Source organism: Saccoglossus kowalevskii, chromosome 10 (assembly GCF_978046115.1).
Source record: "Saccoglossus kowalevskii chromosome 10, keSacKowa6.1, whole genome shotgun sequence".
Taxonomy (NCBI): domain Eukaryota; kingdom Metazoa; phylum Hemichordata; class Enteropneusta; family Harrimaniidae; genus Saccoglossus; species Saccoglossus kowalevskii.
Window position 1 is genome coordinate 31233757 of NC_140650.1, and position 24282 is coordinate 31258038.

General features: G+C 32.1%; 1 protein-coding gene across 1 annotated transcript; it reads right to left on the bottom strand.

Annotated features, from left to right (window-relative positions):
* Positions 1 to 3033: 3033 nt before the first annotated feature.
* Positions 3034 to 6298, bottom strand: LOC100368609 (5-hydroxytryptamine receptor 1A-like). Its single transcript, XM_006825907.3, has one exon. It carries the CDS (start codon positions 5787 to 5789, stop codon positions 4590 to 4592), a length of 1200 nt encoding a protein of 399 aa, XP_006825970.3. The 5' UTR covers positions 5790 to 6298; the 3' UTR covers positions 3034 to 4589.
* Between the last annotated feature and the right edge of the window lie 17984 nt (positions 6299 to 24282).

Genomic DNA, 24282 nt, shown 5'->3' on the forward strand with positions numbered 1-24282 from the left:
ATCGATTTTCTTCGATTATACTGATTTTGATTCGGGTAATGGTGCCCTGAACATTATTGGCTGTGGTCAATAGTTCTTCGTCTGTAAGTGTCTTAGTAATATTTTGGTACATTTGGCGTTTTCAAAGTTTTCAAATGTTAAAATATTGTCGGCACAGAAAAAATATTTTATTGCAAATTTATTGTTGTTGTTTTTAACGGTCGTACGAACATACATACACACATGCATAGTGTCTACAATATACATGTATCTATAGCAGGTATCATGTTCGCTTTACTGGAGCGTTCAAGTAATGCTTGTTACAGTGACGTCATTGTGGAAAATCGTTCAACCAGGGGAAAAAATGATTGCCACCGGAGTTATGTACGGTGTAGCGATCTAAAGCACAAGAAAGCAACATCAACCCGATCTTCACATTGTTCAGTGTTTAATAAGCATATTATAAATGGGAACATATAACGTTTTTTTTACATTTTGACAGTTATTTGCGATTTACTTTTGCGTTACACTTTTGCGGACGTAAGTCTATGGAGAGCAACAATAGTGCATATTTTCGTTTATATATTGTTCTATAATGGCCAAGTGATTGGCAGCGCGAGTAGTCAATCAACGACTTGCGTTTTACCTAGTAATTCCTTGCATTATTGAGAGACAAGTCATCGCTTTACCGGCTATAATTCCCCGCCGAAAACTTTAAAGCAGCTGGCCTGAACGTTTCAGTGTGTTGTTGAAGGAGTGTTTTAAACAGTGAAGTAAAAAGGATGGTGTGGTCCTGGCTTCTGAGTTGTCAGTAATAACAGATGTCTAGTATTTCAAATTAAAATAAAGCACCCAGTGTATAAGTAGTTATCTCACGTATTCATGTTTATATATATAGAATTTTACAAAACAATTTCATCTTTTATTTCGGAAATAATAACTTCATATTTTTAACTGCCATACGTTCTATGCGTGAGTGTTGCTTCTAAAAAAACGTAATGAAAAATGATACAGAGTGTTTGGCGTTCCCATCTGCATCTCAGCGTACACACGTGACAGGTAAATATAATATGACTGCAGGGCGTACGGCGGAAAGGAAACTCTAGTGTTCAGTTACGGACAGAATATGTACGTGAAGTGAACTTCCATGACTCACTAAGCACATGTTGAGTTTAGAGAAACATCTGTGTTATTATTTACCCGTTATATTTTATTGCACCAAGTACAGCATCTCACTTTGTAACAATTGCTATGGAAAAAGTATGCAATTGATTCTGCAGTCATTGGTTGTAATTACATCCAATCAAATAGGTGCACTCTTTACAAACAAACAAACACAATTGTACAAATGACAAATGTCTGCATCTTATCATGAACATTCATTCAATATTTGGTTGTCGTACAGTTCCTGTATGTTACCGATACAAATGCGTTCTTGGTGATATAAACAAGTCAACATAGCCGTAAATGTGCATGAACGAAAACAAAATTTCACATTCCGTTTATTTCTTACTATATAGCAACATCGCGTCGTATCTCTAGCAGGCGACACATACTGGCTTACCGATGTATATAAGCATATAGCGACGCTGTGAATGACCACTCGGAGAAGGTGCTCCATTAAACGTAATGTGTTTATATACATATATGGTCTGCAGATTGAAATAAAGGCGTCTATACTATACTGGAACTAGTAATATATCGACGTAGCCAACCGCCAACGAGAGAAGACCGCGTTAAATATCTCACAGGTAAAATAACTACAATTCCAATTGTTGAAATAAGTGTTTGTTGGTAACACACAATACTGGTGAGCGAGGAATCAAATTATCATGTACTGCACATTATTATTTGCAGTTAACACTTCTCAAGAGTATGGCAAATATAAATGACATCCTATGCGATAAATGCATGTATTATAACATATACACATCGCTTCACTGGTTTAATATGTTGTAATAAAACACCAATAGAGTGGAAATCGGTATTCAATAACCCAGTTTTATACCTCGCTGCCCCCTTACAGATAATAACTTTGTTTTTCCTCATTGGATCTGGAAATTAATAAACTCGTTGACGCGGTTATATTATAACAGGATGAATGAATTATGCTTAAAAACTAATGTACATATACAAGTGTTGACACGTGAAACGATTTCAGGAGCCTCCAGTGACTACTTTACTAGCGAAGCTCTATTACTTTGTAAATGCTCAAGTCTGAGTCAATTGAGGTGAAATAATTTCGAGCTTTTCAATCAGCATTGATCTGTTTTATGAGATAAAAAATATTAGAAATAATACGGTGTCGATCGGTTAATTCAAGGAAATTGCTAAGTGTTGGTTAAAAACATCGTAGTTAACAAAAGCCCCTGTACATGCCCCAATTAATGACATTATTTTAGCAAACAACATAACTATTTTTTAATAAGCTTCTTCGAGTGGACATGCAAGGTGTAACGTTTTGCATGCCAACGGTTGCATTTTAATTTCCTAATAATAAATTTAGTTTCAATTTTAAATAAAAAACAAATAGATTCTAAATAAATTCCAGTGCTTATGATCCGTAGTTTAGGTTTCAGTTTTAATACCGTTGCTCTTTTGAACTTTTGAATCGCTTGTGGTGAATCGTAATATAATTTCCCGCGCTAGCCTCAACGCGTTAAATTGCTACCACAATTACGTCACCACAGGCAATGTGCATGGCAACTAAAATGAGATTCATCCTAGTGTTTTCAATTATGTTCACCAAAAAGTGCTAGAATATGTTACCTTTTGCGGTCTTGCATATGGTCCGTTTGTGCGCGAGTGATTTGCATATTGTTCATACGATATCCCCAATACGTTCACCGCACTATCATATGGCACCCTGTTGACAGTTTGCTGACTTCGCTGCTCATGATTGACATAGCTATCATCAGAAAAACACTAACCGTTCGCACATATAATCGCTAATGCACGAGTTGCTTTGACACAAGATAAACCAACGTCAGTGAAAACAAGTTGGTTGTTAAATACAATAATTTGCCACACAAAGAAATAAAATATTCGCATCGATTAAAATGAGCATCACATCCACTCGATATAGATTTATTGTTCTATTTCAAATTAAAAAAACAACTTATAAAGTAACGTTGCCACCTGATTATATTGAAATTACCACACAATATATAAGTTTTAGTGTATTCAAAAACGAAACTACAGCGGTACTCCAACCATTGTTAGTGTCTTTCAATTTTTGAAAGGGTCATTATCACCACAATTCAGTGTCATTAAACTATTGCAAAGATGTGTGATAATCTGTATAGTATCTGTTACCGACGTTTGTGACAAATAAGATATCCTTAAATGCGGGGCAAACATAAATAAATGCAATACAGTGCGTACGCCGGGAATCAAAACACGGTAACCCAGTGTATACTATTTATAGGATTGATCAATGTGCATAGATGGACATGGGTTCGTGGAAGCATACATTATGCTGCAGGAATTAACATAATATGTAAAAATACATGCACTTAAAAAACATTCTAATATCCGTTTTAAACTCTTCGAAATCATTGAATGGGTCTCAGGTCGGTCATATATTACGCTTGACACAAGAAATCCCATTTTGTTAGCGTCCCACGGTTACGGATTTAGTGATTTGAGCTTATATAGGTTTATGAATGTGTTCAGTAAGCCCAACTGGCATCCGATAATATTAATACACGAGGTTTCCAAAAAAAATACATACCTCAGCCAAAAATACACGCGAAAAAACAAAGCGTGTTATCAAATAGAGCAATTAAATGGTTGTTCCATTATTAAAACAATTGCGACTTGTAGACATCTATCAAATATTGATACATTGACCGATACTGTAGTAATTATATAAAATATATATTCCATCATAACAGTTTGTAATATTTTATCTGAAAAAATAAGACATAAATAATTAATCCGTGTATTATTTCTATCTAAAGTGAACGGCAATTCAAACTTGCCTTTGATAAAGGTGACATGGATTATCGGATCAGCATAATCTCTAAATAGTTTACGCTCATTTAATCTCGTGGTAACAAAAAAATAAATTCCTCATATTGTCCCATGCTCTTCGTTAATACCTTGATTGCCATATGTGTTCAAATCGTTCGACTCGACCTGAACATCTGTATTAACTCCACTTCTTTATTTATCATATAAAAACACACATTATTAATTAACGAGTATTAACTGACTAACCGACACGGGAGAAATGGCAGTGGATGTATATACAATACTGAAAATTGTAACAAATACGATATTCAAATGATCGTGTAAGGTTAATAGCAATGATATTGAAACTATATCTCTGGATATATATCATAATATGGCAACTGACTCGCCGGGGGATTGCAATGCCAATGTTGCCGGATCGGAGTTACTCTTTAATCGTACATTAAATTCGCGGGTGGGAACTCAAAACACAATTCCTTTTCTGTGTTTGCCTCGACGTAAATATAAACAACACATAATTACGTAGTTCTTCTTAACTGTTACGAGAATTAAAGCAATACGCTACACAGTGTGTGATATACGCTACCATGGTGTATACTGTATGTAAATTACGCACAGTGAACCGTATGGCAATGCTATCTGTACGACGGGCGATAACAGTAGCGACAGAGAATTATTTTACGAAATGCATTTCTAAACTCCTGGTTAAAAATAGTGTAAATCACCGGGTTCAAAAATGAATTACAATAACCTAACCAAGTGAATAAACGGGCCACAGAAGCGGGTAAGTAACAACTTCTACAAAACGGCATCGTAAGAGCCATTATAAAGAACGGCAACCAGCACACAGTGAAACCTCCTATAATGATACCTAAAGTCCGTGTGGCTTTACGCTCTCTTGCCGCTGAAAGCTCACGCTTAGTTCGTCTCACACGCGTTACCACTTGATCGGAGGTTTCAAGTCCGCTGTGGCCGTTCATTGTTAGTTTGGTGACGGCCGTCTTCGGCGAATCAAGCGTGATGCTGCTGGCACTCATTTCCACACGATATCGTTTTCCACGTATTCTTTTCCGGGCAGCAATATATATCTTCCAGTACACTATTAACATGACCGTTAATGGTATGTAAAATGCGCCAAACGTTGAAAATATCGTGTATGCGTGGTCTCTGCTTATCTGACACACGTTGGGATCAGCTTTGTCAGCCTCGGTCCTCCATCCAAACAGCGGTGGAATGGAAATAAGTATGGAAGCGATCCACGCGAAGATTATCATGAGAAACGCCCTACGCGGTGTTCTTCTTTTCATGTATTCTATGGGTCTTGTAATTACCCAGTAACGATCTAAGGCTATGATGCACAGATTGAGTATACTGGACGTGCAGCACAGAACGTCGAACGACACCCACATATCGCACATTTCAGGCCCTAGTATCCAACGTTCGGTAACGTCGTATACACAGGTAACAGGCATTACTAACGTAGCCACTAAGAGGTCCGCCACGGCGAGAGAGCCTATCATATAGTTTGGCACTGTTCGCAGGTTCCGCTCCAGCATGATCGCCGATAAAACAAAAACGTTACCAATCACAGTGAAGACTACAAGAAAAAATACAAATACAACGCCGACTATTTTTTCTGTCGTTATTCGCACGTCAGCGACCTCCTCTGTAACGTTAACGGTGATGTTGACAAGTGTTTCGTTCAGGGTGAAGTTCAATGACATAAGATTGTTCAACCAGGAATATTGTGAGGGGTAAACAGTACGATTTAGCGATCGTTCGTCCGCCGAAGAGCCGTTGCCGAGGGACATCATGGGATAATACCGGAACGACATGATTTGATGTTGTTTTCTTCAGGCAGTGGAAGATGAAGATGAAACGTTGGCGATTACATTTACAGTGGCAGTTACTTTTGAGTTTGAAATATTGTGGTGCCAGCAACACCAATCGTAGAACACTGGACTGAATCCGAAGTCATCCAGTAGTCACATTTCGAGTTGGCGAATCCCGAAGCGAATGAATTGAAATTACACTTTATCAAAGTCCTGGCGTATTAATGTCCTGGGATCGACTGTTTCTTGATGCGTCGATGACACGTATGTTTGCGTTCGCGTATAGCAATTGGCTTGCCTATTAAACGCAGTCAGCTCACCGTCAATAATGTCCAGTCAACAATAATGACTATGCTTTTGATGACGAGCCGTTAACCTTATGTGGGCGATTTGAACAGCGCACTCTTAAGGCAAAACTGAGAAATCGTATTTGTGACTTCGTACTATGTAACTGATCGATGAGACTACATTGTCCTATCACTGCGAGTGATAAATCAGATTTTTGCGCATTAATCATATCTTCCAAAAATCCTGGAGTGATCAGAATATTGTTAATTGGCGAATATATATCTTCTTATAAAAGGAATTCTCGCCGACAAATACGACGTTGGCAGGTGAGACAACTTGCAAATTGCCCAGTTTGAAATCCCTTATTTCCTGGCTAACACAAAACACGCAGGAAAGATTGGTAAGCACAGGTTTACGGTAATCAGATTAAATACTCGAGTCTTTCCTAGATTAGTTGCGGAGTTCAGTCGAAATGACCAGTACTGACATCAGCAGATGCTACAATCAAAGAGAACCGCAACTCTGTGAAGAAAAACACAAAAAGCATTGTGAGCTTGGGAATCTTAATCGTTGCAAATTAGACAAATCTTCGCATATTACTTCGAGAAGTGAGATAAGGTCACTTATTAAAAAGGTATGAATTTCCCAGTGTTTCACGTTTATGCTTGCAGTAAACATCTTATAAATACGTTTACTGGAACAACACCATTAAATCGTAGTTAAGATCCTTGAAGTTGTTCGTTCAACCGAAATATTGTCGCCAGTTAGAGAAAAGGGATATTGTTACCGTGTATTAATAATACTGGGATTAGTCTATTTTACTTCTCATCAGTAGAGAATGTAGTAGTTCAAATATGCAAGTAATAATTGCACCCACGTGACCAATGTATCAAATATATAACCATTTGCTCTATGCAATGCGGGCTCAATATTGTTCGTAGCAACAATATATTCTAACATTCAAACTACGACGAATAGAAAGAAACACTCAAACAATGATTGGTGTAATTATAGACGAGCACATATCTAGTTTGAAAAACACTAAAAATAATAACTTGCTACCATATTATTTTGGCTAACATTTAATCCAGTCACTCAACAAGCTACGGTCATAAAAGTGTTTTCATAATCGGTGGATGCAATTGTATTTTGTATTTAGCTCGCCGGGAGGCAATTACTGTTTTATGAAATATAATATATCTACTGGAGTTTGTTCTTAGCAGGGAGTTGTTATCATTGTGAATGCATACGCTGAGTGCATTGGTGCGCACAGTCGTATGCGGTGAAGCGATAGTGCATAATATTATCATGTATACATATACTTACAAATTACAATATTACAAATCCGAATGACAGTCATTTCGTTGTATAATTTTGTTTCAATGGTGACTCAGTACAACACACGCAATGATGAATTAAGTTGCATTTATTCAATGCGCGTCGTACAGTTTGTTTAATTAATCTATTTAACTATTTCATTCATTCAGAACGGTTATTATTTATTGGCGTTGCAGGTTTCATCTATTACAAGGTAATGATGTCTACATTCAGTGTAGTCAGGTGGTCGAAGTTACTTAGATTCGATGACAACTTAGAACACGCTTTAAAGGGCAAAATCTCACGGAGAAATGGCGGCATATACCATCTGCATGTACCATTAACGCACACGTTAAAATAGATATTTCAAAGACAACTGGAGATGCAAATCTATCCTTATGATAAATAGCCAATGAGACGTGTATAATGATGATGATGTGTTACGTAATTATGCTGCATTGACCCATGAACATCTTTAACGTGTCACACTTTTATACATTGTTTTAGTTTACATGCTTAGTTTCATTAATTTGATTTCGGGTAGCACTGTGTCATACCATAGGGTTATATAACACCGTGGATAGCTCCATGATAACACTTACACGTAAGATAAAACTTACGTGTAAGCAAGCTGAAATATATTCATATTGATACCATATCATTTAAGTATGTATCAGAGTCATAAGCTCTTATAATCAGCGGGCGATACAAGAAAGACAAGACATTATCACGTTTCAAAAAAGTATCCACCAAGGTCAAATATAGCATCATTACAGCAAGACGCAGATGTGATTCAAGGCCGCCGAGTTTTCTTTGGTGGCCTCAACATAAACACTATACTCTTTTACCTTTACTTAAAGTACAACATGATGTAACGTTACCATGGTGATTTAGCTTAACACGCGATATGTCGCTATGCGGAAAGAGGTGTGATGGTTTAATCACGGTATGTGAAGCGTTTCGAACATTTAACAACATATTCAACAACAGTTTTCAGATATGTGTGTTTATAAAGTTTTTGGGTACCGATGATCGATGATTTTGAATATATACAAGTACCAATTAACCACCTCCACCACCTCATATATGGTGCCATGTCAGGCTGTGAGTGGCAGGCATCTGTGAACAAGGGAAGCGCTCGATGAGTTGTTGTTATGGTAAAAGAAACAAAGCTTTGTTATATTGATTCGACATCACAAGGGAAATTATACTAATCACCACATAGCGAATAATGACATGTCGATCCCAAGCGGCAGAACGACTTGCGATTAATAGAAACTAGTACATCAACAAATACAAGTACATGTTGTCGTAGATCACACACCTAAGCGAGGAGATTGTGTTGTAAACCTTATTTCTTACCCATGAAGCACAAACAATATCAGTAGATAACAAGTACACATATCAGTTGAGGTGAATAGAATGTGTCATTAGTATATTAGTATTGTAATCGATTTAGCATAGTAGAACACACCTTATCTGGCGTTTGTGTTGCTGTTGTCATGGTTAGATCATGATGCGACGATATCAAAACCTCAAAGTCAACAATTGTGTGTTGAAGAATTTGTATAATATGTAAGATCTGGACACAATCACAAACAAACCACGCGTCCAACCACCCTACCCTTGGTTAATTAGTTAGTTGGAGGTTATTACCATTGTGTTTGCCATGGTAATTAATGCCCTTTACATTTGCTAATTAAGAAAAAAAATGAATGAGTTTAGAATACACGAGAAATCGCTTGATCGACTTCAACTTAACAACTGGTTCGATGACTCACTCGCTGATATGGCGCTTCCTGAAAAGTTCATCAAGTTTTAATTAACTATGTCGATCTTGCTAGCAACCTCCGTACATCACTCAAGTGACTTCTTGATTAGGCACGCTTGTATTTAAATCATATATTGCAAACTAGTATTCTTATAATCTCCTGGCAACCAGTCGAATACTCCGTTTATTATCATGTCCATATCTCGCCAAGACAGCGTCTCAGTCGGTTAACTTGAATGAGGTGCAATGAATGATGTCACGGAAATAATTCATTTGATGAGTGTAATTTCAATCATGGGAATATGCCGCGGAGGTAATATTTGGACAAAGAACAGGAATATTGTCAGAAACCAGCAGCCCGCCTTATGACAAATTGACAATTTGATTGCTTTTACTGAGGACTTAATAGATGCGTCGTCGATGGAGCACTCTTGAATCGCACTCGAATGAGAGATGTTCAAGTTATTATATTGTAAGCGTCGAGTGAAACAGTACTGCCAACAGTCGAGCACAGTAGCCATACGAGAATTAGTCTTCATAGGGATATTTACGTCACACTCAGCAGTACTGTAGATTGTATTTATCACCACAGTAGAATTAGTTTTATTGATGATACTAAACCGATATATGTTATCTTTGATCAAAGGAAGCGTAAATTCGTCATGAAGGTTTTATTGAAGATGGAAGCAGAAATCAGTTGCAAATGTTTAAATTCCATACTCTACCTCAGATCAGTGTAGATTAATATAATATTTTGTTTCGCTGTCCTTGTCGCATCCTTTGACGCTGATTTGTTTTTACGATATTGATCGATTAGTAAATTCCACAAAATACAAATACAAATATCACAATGGTAATTAAATAGTCAAGCAATAATTTTGCATTCATTAAAAGTTATTTTATTGCCACTTTTGTCGGTGTTTCTATAATCACAAAATTGATGTGTTTTTTTCTTCACTTTTATTGCGTGGTATAAGTTAAATATGTTATTTTTGGAAAATGCTGTAGAAAGTATTGTATCAAGGGGAACACAAACAAATGACTGCTCAATTGCGTTATGGCTGATGTACCGCATAATTGAATCAGTGGCTGTCATTACGCCCTCTATGGCAGTCAAAAACATCTTTTTTTCTCTCAAGATTTCCTCTGTGTTATAACGCCGATTGGCTAATTGTGTATACCATTAAAGAAACGAGTAATTGATTTATCGGATCGCCTATAACTGTTTGACAGTTTTTTTTAATTTAAAGGGCCGTGGTCATCATTCCGCGTTGTGTTCATTAATCCCATGTGACGTTTGCTACGCTTGTAAAATACGTTTGGTTTACACGACGCCGCTGCCCTTCAAAATTTCTAAAGTCAAACCAGTTTAATGAATACACGTAACGTCCAGCTATGCTATGAATGGTGATTGAAACACGCTGATATGAAATAGAAATTCAGTCAGTCCTCGACTGGTGGACTTATCAAGGCGAGCCCGAATTTAAGTTCAGTATTTGAAATATTATATATTATACATTTCAAAATGTGGTAGCTAATAGTCAGAACACAGAAATTGTGATATTCACTTCAAGTTGTATTTGACGCAAGGATTGGTTGCTGCTGTTGCAATAGAGGTTTACAAGTTATGTGAGATTTGTAATAGTGGTTTACAAGTTATGTGGGATTTGTAATAGTGGTTTACAAGTTATGTAAGATTTGTAATAGTGGTTTACAAGTTATGTGAGAGTTGTAATAGTGGTTTACAAGTTATGTGAGATTTGTAATAGTGGTTTACAAGTTATATGAGATTTGTAATAGTGGTTTATAAGTTATGTGAGATTTGTAATAGTGGTTTACAAGTTATGTGAGATTTGTAATAGTGGTTTACAAGTTATGTGAGATTTGTAATAGTGGTTTATAAGTTATGTGAGATTTGTAATAGTGGTTTACAAGTTATGTGAGATTTGTAATAGTGGTTTATAAGTTATGTGAGATTTGTAATAGTGGTTTACAAGTTATGTGAGATTTGTAATAGTAGTTTACAAGTTATATGAGATTTGTAATAGTGGTTTACAAGTTATGTGAGATTTGTAATAGTGGTTTACAAGTTATATAAGATTTGTAATAGTGGTTTACAAGTTATGTGAGATTTGTAATAGTGGTTTATAAGTTATGTGAGATTTGTAATAGTGTTTTACAAGTTATGTGAGATTTGTAATAGTGGTTTACAAGTTATGTAAGATTTGTAATAGTGGTTTACAAGTTATGTGAGAGTTGTAATAGTGGTTTACAAGTTATGTGAGATTTGTAATAGTGGTTTACAAGTTATATGAGATTTGTAATAGTGGTTTATAAGTTATGTGAGATTTGTAATAGTGGTTTACAAGTTATGTGAGATTTGTAATAGTGGTTTACAAGTTATATGAGATTTGTAATAGTGGTTTACAAGTTATATGAGATTTGTAATAGTGACTTACAAGTTATGTAAGATTTGTAATAGTGGTTTACAAGTTATGTGAGATTTGTAATAGTGGTTTACAAGTTATGTGAGATTTGTAATAGTGGTTTACAAGTTATGTGAGATTTGTAATAGTGGTTTACAAGTTATGTGAGATTTGTAATAGTGGTTTACAAGTTATATGAGATTTGTAATAGTGGTATACAAGTTATATGAAATTTGTAATAGTGGTTTACAAGTTATGTGAGATTTGTAATAGTGGTTTACAAGTTATGTGAGATTTGTAATAGTGGTTTATAAGTTATGTGAGATTTGTAATAGTGGTTTACAAGTTATATGAGATTTGTAATAGTGACTTACAAGTTATGTAAGATTTGTAATAGTGGTTTACAAGTTATGTGAGATTTGTAATAGTGGTTTACAAGTTATGTGAGATTTGTAATAGTGGTTTACAAGTTATGTGAGATTTGTAATAGTGGTTTACAAGTTATGTGAGATTTGTAATAGTGGTTTACAAGTTATGTGAGATTTGTAATAGTGGTTTACAAGTTATGTGAGATTTGTAATAGTGGTTTACAAGTTATGTGAGATTTGTAATAGTGGCTTACAAGTTATGTGAGATTTGTAATAGTGGTTTACAAGTTATATGAGATTTGTAATAGTGGTTTACAAGTTATATGAGATTTGTAATAGTGGCTTACAAGTTATGTGAGATTTGTAATAGTGGTTTACAAGTTATATGAGATTTGTAATAGTGACTTACAAGTTATGTAAGATTTGTAATAGTGGTTTACAAGTTATGTGAGATTTGTAATAGTGGTTTACAAGTTATGTGAGATTTGTAATAGTGGTTTACAAGTTATGTGGGATTTGTAATAGTGGTTTACAAGTTATGTGAGATTTGTAATAGTGGTTTACAAGTTATGTGAGATTTGTAATAGTGGTTTACAAGTTATGTGTGATTTGTAACAGTGGTTTACAAGTTATGTGAGATTTGTAATAGTGGTTTACAAGTTATGTGAGATTTGTAATAGTGGTTTACAAGTTATGTGAGATTTGTAACAGTGGTTTACAAGTTATGTGAGATTTGTAATAGTGGTTTACAAGTTATGTGAGATTTGTAATAGTGGTTTACATGTTATGTGAGATTTGTAATAGTGGTTTATAAGTTATATGAGATTTGTAATAGTGGTTTACAAGTTATATGAGATTTGTAATAGTGGTTTACAAGTTATATAAGATTTGTAATAGTGGTTTACAAGTTATGTGAGATTTGTAATAGTGGTTTACAAGTTATGTGAGATTTGTAATAGTGGTTTACAAGTTATGTGAGATTTGTAATAGTGGTTTACAAGTTATGTGTGATTTGTAATAGTGGTTTACAAGTTATATGAGATTTGTAATAGTGGTTTACAAGTTATGTGAGATTTGTAATAGTGGTTTACAAGTTATATAAGATTTGTAATAGTGGTTTACAAGTTATGTGAGATTTGTAATAGTGGCTTACAAGTTATATAAGATTTGTAATAGTGGTTTACAAGTTATGTGAGATTTGTAATAGTGGTTTACAAGTTATGTGAGATTTGTAATAGTGGTTTACAAGTTATGTGAGATTTGTAATAGTGGTTTACAAGTTATGTGTGATTTGTAATAGTGGTTTACAAGTTATATGAGATTTGTAATAGTGGTTTACAAGTTATGTGAGATTTGTAATAGTGGTTTACAAGTTATGTGAGATTTGTAATAGTGGTTTACAAGTTATGTGTGATTTGTAACAGTGGTTTACAAGTTATGTGAGATTTGTAATAGTGGTTTACAAGTTATGTGAGATTTGTAATAGTGGTTTACAAGTTATGTGAGATTTGTAATAGTGGTTTACAAGTTATATAAGATTTGTAATAGTGGTTTACAAGTTATATGAGATTTGTAATAGTGGTTTACAAGTTATATAAGATTTGTAATAGTGGTTTACAAGTTATATGAGATTTGTAATAGTGGCTTACAAGTTATGTAAGATTTGTAATAGTGGTTTACAAGTTATATGAGATTTGTAATAGTGGCTTACAAGTTATGTGAGATTTGTAATAGTGGTTTACAAGTTATATGAGATTTGTAATAGTGGTTTACAAGTTATGTGGGATTTGTAATAGTGGCTTACAAGTTATGTGAGATTTGTAATAGTGGCTTACAAGTTATGTAAGATTTGTAATAGTGGTTTACAAGTTATTTGAGATTTGTAATAGTGGTTTACAAGTTATGTGAGATTTGTAATAGTGGTTTACAAGTTATGTGAGATTTGTAATAGTGGTTTACAAGTTATATGAGATTTGTAATAGTGGTTTACAAGTTATGTGAGATTTGTAATAGTGGTTTACAAGTTATGTGAGATTTGTAATAGTGGTTTACAAGTTATGTGTGATTTGTAACAGTGGTTTACAAGTTATGTGAGATTTGTAATAGTGGTTTACAAGTTATGTGAGATTTGTAATAGTGGTTTACAAGTTATGTGAGATTTGTAATAGTGGTTTACAAGTTATGTGAGATTTGTAATAGTGGTTTACAAGTTATGTGTGATTTGTAACAGTGGTTTACAAGTTATGTGAGATTTGTAATAGTGGTTTACAAGTTATGTGAGATTTGTAATAGTGGTTTACAAGTTATGTGTGATTTGTAATAGTGGTTTACAAGTTATATGAGATTTGTAATAGTGGTTTACAAGTTATGTGAGATTTGTAATAGTGGTTTACAAGTTATGTGAGATTTGTAATAGTGGTTTACAAGTTATGTGTGATTTGTAACAGTGGTTTACAAGTTATGTGAGATTTGTAATAGTGGTTTACAAGTTATGTGAGATTTGTAATAGTGGTTTACAAGTTATGTGAGATTTGTAATAGTGGTTTACAAGTTATATAAGATTTGTAATAGTGGTTTACAAGTTATATGAGATTTGTAATAGTGGTTTACAAGTTATATAAGATTTGTAATAGTGGTTTACAAGTTATATGAGATTTGTAATAGTGGCTTACAAGTTATGTAAGATTTGTAATAGTGGTTTACAAGTTATATGAGATTTGTAATAGTGGCTTACAAGTTATGTGAGATTTGTAATAGTGGTTTACAAGTTATATGAGATTTGTAATAGTGGTTTACAAGTTATGTGGGATTTGTAATAGTGGCTTACAAGTTATGTGAGATTTGTAATAGTGGCTTACAAGTTATGTAAGATTTGTAATAGTGGTTTACAAGTTATTTGAGATTTGTAATAGTGGTTTACAAGTTATGTGAGATTTGTAATAGTGGTTTACAAGTTATGTGAGATTTGTAATAGTGGTTTACAAGTTATATAAGATTTGTAATAGTGGTTTACAAGTTATATGAGATTTGTAATAGTGGTTTACAAGTTATGTGTGATTTGTAATAGTGGTTTACAAGTTATGTGGGATTTGTAACAGTGGTTTACAAGTTATGTGAGATTTGTAACAGTGGTTTACAAGTTATATGAGATTTGTAATAGTGGTTTACAAGTTATGTGAGATTTGTAATAGTGGTTTACAAGTTATATAAGATTTGTAATAGTGGTTTACAAGTTATGTGGGATTTGTAACAGTGGTTTACAAGTTATATGAGATTTGTAATAGTGGTTTACAAGTTATATAAGATTTGTAACAGTGGTTTACAAGTTATGTGGGATTTGTAACAGTGGTTTACAAGTTATATGAGATTTGTAATAGTGGTTTACAAGTTATGTGAGATTTGTAATAGTGGTTTACAAGTTATATAAGATTTGTAATAGTGGTTTACATGTTATATGAGATTTGTAATAGTGGTTTACAAGTTATATGAGATTTGTAATAGTGGTTTACATGTTATATGAGATTTGTAATAGTGGTTTACATGTTATGTGAGATTTGTAATAGTGGTTTATAAGTTATATGAGATTTGTAATAGTGGTTTACATGTTATATGAGATTTGTAATAGTGGTTTACATGTTATGTGAGATTTGTAATAGTGGTTTATAAGTTATATGAGATTTGTAATAGTGGTTTACAAGTTATATGAGATTTGTAATAGTGGTTTACATGTTATGTGAGATTTGTAATAGTGGTTTATAAGTTATGTAAGATTTGTAATAGTGGTTTACAAGTTATATGAGATTTGTAATAGTGGTTTACAAGTTATATGAGATTTGTAATAGTGGTTTACAAGTTATATGAGATTTGTAATAGTGGTTTACAAGTTATGTGGGATTTGTAATAGTGGTTTACAAGTTATGTGAGATTTGTAATAGAGGTTTACAAGTTATATGAGATTTGTAATAGTGGTTTACAAGTTATGTGAGATTTGTAATAGTGGTTTACAAGTTATGTGAGATTTGTAATAGTGGTTTACAAGTTATGTGAGATTTGTAACAGTGGTTTTCAAGTTATATGAGATTTGTAATAGTGGTTTACAAGTTATGTGGGATTTGTAATAGTGGTTTACAAGTTATGTAAGATTTGTAATAGTGGTTTACAAGTTATGTGAGAGTTGTAATAGTGGTTTACAAGTTATGTGAGATTTGTAATAGTGGTTTACAAGTTATATGAGATTTGTAATAGTGGTTTATAAGTTATGTGAGATTTGTAATAGTGGTTTACAAGTTATGTGAGATTTGTAATAGTGGTTTACAAGTTATATGAGATTTGTAATAGTGGTTTACAAGTTATATGAGATTTGTAATAGTGGCTTACAAGTTATGTGAGATTTGTAATAGTGGTTTACAAGTTATATGAGATTTGTAATAGTGACTTACAAGTTATGTAAGATTTGTAATAGTGGTTTACAAGTTATGTGAGATTTGTAATAGTGGTTTACAAGTTATGTGAGATTTGTAATAGTGGTTTACAAGTCATGTGAGATTTGTAATAGTGGTTTACAAGTTATGTGAGATTTGTAATAGTGGTTTACAAGTTATATGAGATTTGTAATAGTGGTTTACAAGTTATATGAGATTTGTAATAGTGGTTTACAAGTTATATGAGATTTGTAATAGTGGCTTACAAGTTATGTGAGATTTGTAATAGTGGTTTACAAGTTATATGAGATTTGTAATAGTGGTTTATAAGTTATGTGAGATTTGTAATAGTGGTTTACAAGTTATATGAGATTTGTAATAGTGGCTTACAAGTTATGTGAGATTTGTAATAGTGGTTTACAAGTTATATGAGATTTGTAATAGTGACTTACAAGTTATGTAAGATTTGTAATAGTGGTTTACAAGTTATGTGAGATTTGTAATAGTGGTTTACAAGTTATGTGAGATTTGTAATAGTGGTTTACAAGTTATATGAGATTTGTAATAGTGGTTTACAAGTTATATGAGATTTGTAATAGTGGCTTACAAGTTATGTGAGATTTGTAATAGTGGTTTACAAGTTATATGAGATTTGTAATAGTGACTTACAAGTTATGTAAGATTTGTAATAGTGGTTTACAAGTTATGTGAGATTTGTAATAGTGGTTTACAAGTTATGTGAGATTTGTAATAGTGGTTTACAAGTTATGTGGGATTTGTAATAGTGGTTTACAAGTTATGTGAGATTTGTAATAGTGGTTTACAAGTTATGTGAGATTTGTAATAGTGGTTTACAAGTTATGTGAGATTTGTAATAGTGGTTTACAAGTTATGTGTGATTTGTAACAGTGGTTTACAAGTTATGTGAGATTTGTAATAGTGGTTTACAAGTTATGTGAGATTTGTAATAGTGGTTTACAAGTTATGTGAGATTTGTAATAGTGGTTTACAAGTTATGTGAGATTTGTAATAGTGGTTTACAAGTTATATGAGATTTGTAATAGTGGTTTACAAGTTATGTGAGATTTGTACTAGTGGTTTACAAGTTATGTGAGATTTGTAATAGTGGTTTACAAGTTATGTGTGATTTGTAACAGTGGTTTACAAGTTATATAAGATTTGTAATAGTGGTTTACAAGTTATATGAGATTTGTAATAGTGGCTTACAAGTTATGTAAGATTTGTAATAGTGGTTTACAAGTTATATGAGATTTGTAATAGTGGCTTACAAGTTATGTGAGATTTGTAATAGTGGTTTACAAGTTATATGAGATTTGTAATAGTGGTTTACAAGTTATGTGGGATTTGTAATAGTGGCTTACAAGTTATGTGAGATTTGTAATAGTGGCTTACAAGTTATGTAAGATTTGTAATAGTGGTTTACAAGTTATTTGAGATTTGTAATAGTGGTTTACAAGTTATGTGAGATTTGTAATAGTGGTTTACAAGTTATGTGAGATTTGTAATAGTGGTTTACAAGTTATATAAGATTTGTAATAGTGGTTTACAAGTTATATGAGATTTGTAATAGTGGTTTACAAGTTATGTGTGATTTGTAATAGTGGTTTACAAGTTATGTGGGATTTGTAACAGTGGTTTACAAGTTATGTGAGATTTGTAACAGTGGTTTACAAGTTATATGAGATTTGTAATAGTGGTTTACAAGTTATGTGAGATTTGTAATAGTGGTTTACAAGTTATATAAGATTTGTAATAGTGGTTTACAAGTTATGTGGGATTTGTAACAGTGGTTTACAAGTTATATGAGATTTGTAATAGTGGTTTACAAGTTATATAAGATTTGTAACAGTGGTTTACAAGTTATGTGGGATTTGTAACAGTGGTTTACAAGTTATATGAGATTTGTAATAGTGGTTTACAAGTTATGTGAGATTTGTAATAGTGGTTTACAAGTTATATAAGATTTGTAATAGTGGTTTACATGTTATATGAGATTTGTAATAGTGGTTTACAAGTTATATGAGATTTGTAATAGTGGTTTACATGTTATATGAGATTTGTAATAGTGGTTTACATGTTATGTGAGATTTGTAATAGTGGTTTATAAGTTATATGAGATTTGTAATAGTGGTTTACATGTTATATGAGATTTGTAATAGAGGTTTACATGTTATGTGAGATTTGTAATAGTGGTTTATAAGTTATATGAGATTTGTAATAGTGGTTTACAAGTTATATGAGATTTGTAATAGTGGTTTACATGTTATGTGAGATTTGTAATAGTGGTTTATAAGTTATGTAAGATTTGTAATAGTGGTTTACAAGTTATATGAGATTTGTAATAGTGGTTTACAAGTTATATGAGATTTGTAATAGTGGTTTACAAGTTATATGAGATTTGTAATAGTGGTTTACAAGTTATGTGGGATTTGTAATAGTGGTTTACAAGTTATGTGAGATTTGTAATAGAGGTTTACAAGTTATATGAGATTTGTAATAGTGGTTTACAAGTTATGTGAGATTTGTAATAGTGGTTTACAAGTTATGTGAGATTTGTAATAGTGGTTTACAAGTTATGTGAGATTTGTAATAGTGGTTTACAAGTTATGTGAGATTTGTAATAGAGGTTTACAAGTTATATGAGATTTGTAATAGTGGTTTACAAGTTATGTGAGATTTGTAATAGTGGTTTACAAGTTATGTGAGATTTGTAACAGTGGTTTACAAGTTATGTGTGATTTGTAACAGTGGTTTACAAGTTATGTGAGATTTGTAACAGTGGTTTACAAGTTATGTGAGATTTGTAACAGTGGTTTACAAGTTATGTGAGATTTGTAATAGAGGTTTACAAGTTATGTGAGATTTGTAATAGTGGTTTACAAGTTATATGAGATTTGTAATAGTGGTTTACAAGTTATGTGAGATTTGTAATAGTGGTTTACAAGTTATGTGAGATTTGTAATAGAGGTTTACAAGTTATGTGAGATTTGTAATAGTGGTTTACAAGTTATGTGTGATTTGTAACAGTGGTTTACAAGTTATGTGAGATTTGTAATAGTGGTTTACAAGTTATGTGAGATTTGTAATAGTGGTTTACAAGTTATGTGAGATTTGTAATAGTGGTTTACAAGTTATATAAGATTTGTAATAGTGGTTTACAAGTTATGTGGGATTTGTAATAGTGGTTTACAAGTTATATGAGATTTGTAATAGTGGTTTACAAGTTATGTGAGATTTGTAATAGTGGTTTACAAGTTATGTAAGATTTGTAATAGTGGTTTACAAGTTATTTGAGATTTGTAATAGTGGTTTACATGTTATGTGAGATTTGTAATAGTGGTTTACATGTTATGTCCGATTTGTAACAGTGGTTTACAAGTTATATGAGATTTGTAACAGTGGTTTACAAGTTATATGAGATTTGTAACAGTGGTTTACAAGTTATATGAGATTTGTAATAGTGGTTTACAAGTTATGTGGGATTTGTAACAGTGGTTTACAAGTTATATGAGATTTGTAACAGTGGTTTACAAGTTATATGAGATTAGTAATAGTGGTTTACAAGTTATGTGGGATTTGTAATAGTGGTTATTCAAGTTATGTGAGATTTGTCATAGTGGTTTACAAGTTATATGAGATTTGTAATAGTGGTTTACAAGTTATGTGAGATTTGTAATAGTGGTTTACAAGTTATGTGAGATTTGTAATAGTGGTTTACAAGTTATATAAGATTTGTAATAGTGGTTTACAAGTTATGTGAGATTTGTAATAGTGGTTTACAAGTTATGTGAGATTTGTAATAGTGGTTTACATGTTTTGTGAGATTTGTAATAGTGGTTTACAAGTTATGTGAGATTTGTAACAGTGGTTTACAAGTTATATGAGATTTGTAACAGTGGTTTACAAGTTATATGAGATTAGTAATAGTGGTTTACAAGTTATGTGGGATTTGTAATAGTGGTTATACAAGTTATGTGAGATTTGTCATAGTGGTTTACAAGTTATATGAGATTTGTAATAGTGGTTTACAAGTTATGTGAGATTTGTAATAGTGGTTTACAAGTTATGTGAGATTTGTAATAGTGGTTTACAAGTTATATAAGATTTGTAATAGTGGTTTACAAGTTATGTGAGATTTGTAATAGTGGTTTACAAGTTATGTGAGATTTGTAATAGTGGTTTACATGTTTTGTGAGATTTGTAATAGTGGTTTACAAGTTATGTCAGATTTGTAATAGTGGTTTACAAGTTATATAAGATTTGTAATAGTGGTTTACAAGTTATGTGAGATTTGTAATAGTGGTTTACAAGTTATGTGAGATTTGTAATAGTGGTTTACAAGTTATATGAGATTTGTAATAGTGGTTTACAAGTTATGTGAGATTTGTAATAGTGGTTTACAAGTTATATAAGATTTGTAATAGTGGTTTACAAGTTATGTGAGATTTGTAATAGTGGTTTACAAGTTATATGAGATTTGTAATAGTGGTTTACAAGTTATGTGAGATTTGTAATAGTGGTTTACAAGTTATGTGAGATTTGTAATAGTGATTTACAAGTTATATGAAATTTGTAACAGTGGTTTACAAGTTATATGAGATTTGTAATAGTGGTTTACATGTTTTGTGAGATTTGTAATAGTGGTTTACAAGTTATGTCAGATTTGTAATAGTGGTTAACAAGTTATATGAGATTTGTAATAGTGGTTTACAAGTTATGTGAGATTTGTAATAGAGGTTTACAAGTTATATGAGATTTGTAATAGTGGTTTACAAGTTATGTGAGATTTGTAATAGTGGTTTACAAGTTATGTGAGATTTGTAATAGTGGTTTACAAGTTATGTGAGATTTGTAATAGTGGTTTACAAGTTATGTGAGATTTGTAATAGAGGTTTACAAGTTATATGAGATTTGTAATAGTGGTTTACAAGTTATGTGAGATTTGTAATAGTGGTTTACAAGTTATGTGAGATTTGTAACAGTGGTTTACAAGTTATGTGTGATTTGTAACAGTGGTTTACAAGTTATGTGAGATTTGTAACAGTGGTTTACAAGTTATGTGAGATTTGTAACAGTGGTTTACAAGTTATGTGAGATTTGTAATAGAGGTTTACAAGTTATGTGAGATTTGTAATAGTGGTTTACAAGTTATATGAGATTTGTAATAGTGGTTTACAAGTTATGTGAGATTTGTAATAGTGGTTTACAAGTTATGTGAGATTTGTAATAGAGGTTTACAAGTTATGTGAGATTTGTAATAGTGGTTTACAAGTTATGTGTGATTTGTAACAGTGGTTTACAAGTTATGTGAGATTTGTAATAGTGGTTTACAAGTTATGTGAGATTTGTAATAGTGGTTTACAAGTTATGTGGGATTTGTAATAGTGGTTTACAAGTTATATGAGATTTGTAATAGTGGTTTACAAGTTATGTGAGATTTGTAATAGTGGTTTACAAGTTATGTAAGATTTGTAATAGTGGTTTACAAGTTATTTGAGATTTGTAATAGTGGTTTACAAGTTATGTGAGATTTGTAATAGTGGTTTACATGTTATGTCCGATTTGTAATAGTGGTTTACAAGTTATATAAGATTCGTAATAGTGGTTTACAAGTTATGTGAGATTTGTAATAGTGGTTTACAAGTTATGTTAGATTTGTAATAGTGGTTTACAAGTTATGTGAGATTTGTAATAGTGGTTTACAAGTTATGTGAGATTTGTAATAGTGATTTACAAGTTATATGAGATTTGTAACAGTGGTTTACAAGTTATATGAGATTTGTAACAGTGGTTTACAAGTTATATGAGATTTGTAATAGTGGTTTACAAGTTATGTGGGATTTGTAATAGTGGTTTACAAGTTATGTGAGATTTGTAACAGTGGTTTACAAGTTATATGAGATTTGTAACAGTGGTTTACAAGTTATATGAGATTAGTAATAGTGGTTTACAAGTTATGTGGGATTTGTAATAGTGGTTATACAAGTTATGTGAGATTTGTCATAGTGGTTTACAAGTTATATGAGATTTGTAATAGTGGTTTACAAGTTATGTGAGATTTGTAATAGTGGTTTATAAGTTATGTGAGATTTGTAATAGAGGTTTACAAGTTATGTGAGATTTGTAATAGTGGTTTACAAGTTATGTGAGATTTGTAATAGTGGTTTACAAGTTATATAAGATTTGTAATAGTGGTTTACAAGTTATGTGAGATTTGTAATAGTGGTTTACAAGTTATGTGAGATTTGTAATAGTGGTTTACATGTTTTGTGAGATTTGTAATAGTGGTTTACAAGTTATGTCAGATTTGTAATAGTGGTTTACAAGTTATATAAGATTTGTAATAGTGGTTTACAAGTTATGTGAGATTTGTAATAGTGGTTTACAAGTTATGTGAGATTTGTAATAGTGGTTTACAAGTTATATGAGATTTGTAATAGTGGTTTACAAGTTATGTGAGATTTGTAATAGTGGTTTACAAGTTATATAAGATTTGTAATAGTGGTTTACAAGTTATGTGAGATTTGTAATAGTGGTTTACAAGTTATATGAGATTTGTAATAGTGGTTTACAAGTTATGTGAGATTTGTAATAGTGGTTTACAAGTTATGTGAGATTTGTAATAGTGATTTACAAGTTATATGAAATTTGTAACAGTGGTTTACAAGTTATATGAGATTTGTAATAGTGGTTTACATGTTTTGTGAGATTTGTAATAGTGGTTTACAAGTTATGTCAGATTTGTAATAGTGGTTAACAAGTTATATGAGATTTGTAATAGTGGTTTACAAGTTATATGAGATTTGTAATAGTGGTTTACAAGTTATGTGAGATTTGTAATAGTGGTTTACAAGTTATATGAGATTTGTAATAGTGGCTTACAAGTTATGTGAGATTTGTAATAGTGGTTTACAAGTTATGTGAGATTTGTAATAGTGGTTTACAAGTTATATGAGATTAGTAATAGTGGTTTACAAGTTATGTGAGATTTGTAATAGTGGTTTACAAGTTATGTGAGATTTGTAATAGTGGTTTACAAGTTATGTGAGATTTGTAATAGTGGTTTACATGTTATATGAGATTTGTAATAGTGGTTTACAAGTTATGTGAGATTTGTAATAGTGGTTTACAAGTTATGTGAGATTTGTAATAGTGGTTTACAAGTTATGTTAGATTTGTAATAGTGGTTTACAAGTTATGTGAGATTTGTAATAGTGGTTTACAAGTTATGTGAGATTTGTAATAGTGATTTACAAGTTATATGAAATTTGTAACAGTGGTTTACAAGTTATATGAGATTTGTAACAGTGGTTTACAAGTTATATGAGATTTGTAATAGTGGTTTACAAGTTATGTGGGATTTGTAATAGTGGTTTACAAGTTATGTGAGATTTGTAACAGTGGTTTACAAGTTATATGAGATTTGTAACAGTGGTTTACAAGTTATATGAGATTAGTAATAGTGGTTTACAAGTTATGTGGGATTTGTAATAGTGGTTTATAAGTTATGTGAGATTTGTAATAGTGGTTTATAAGTTATGTGAGATTTGTAATAGTGGTTTACAAGTTATGTGGGATTTGTAATAGTGGTTTACAAGTTATGTGGGATTTGTAATAGTGGTTTACAAGTTATATGAGATTTGTAATAGTGGTTTACAAGTTATGTGAGATTTGTAATAGTGGTTTACATGTTTTGTGAGATTTGTAATAGTGGTTTACAAGTTATGTCAGATTTGTAATAGTGGTTTACAAGTTATGTAAGATTTGTAATAGTGGTTTACAAGTTATGTGAGATTTGTAATAGTGGTTTATAAGTTATGTGGGATTTGTAATAGTGGTTTACAAGTTATGTGAGATTTGTAATAGTGGTTTACAAGTTATGTG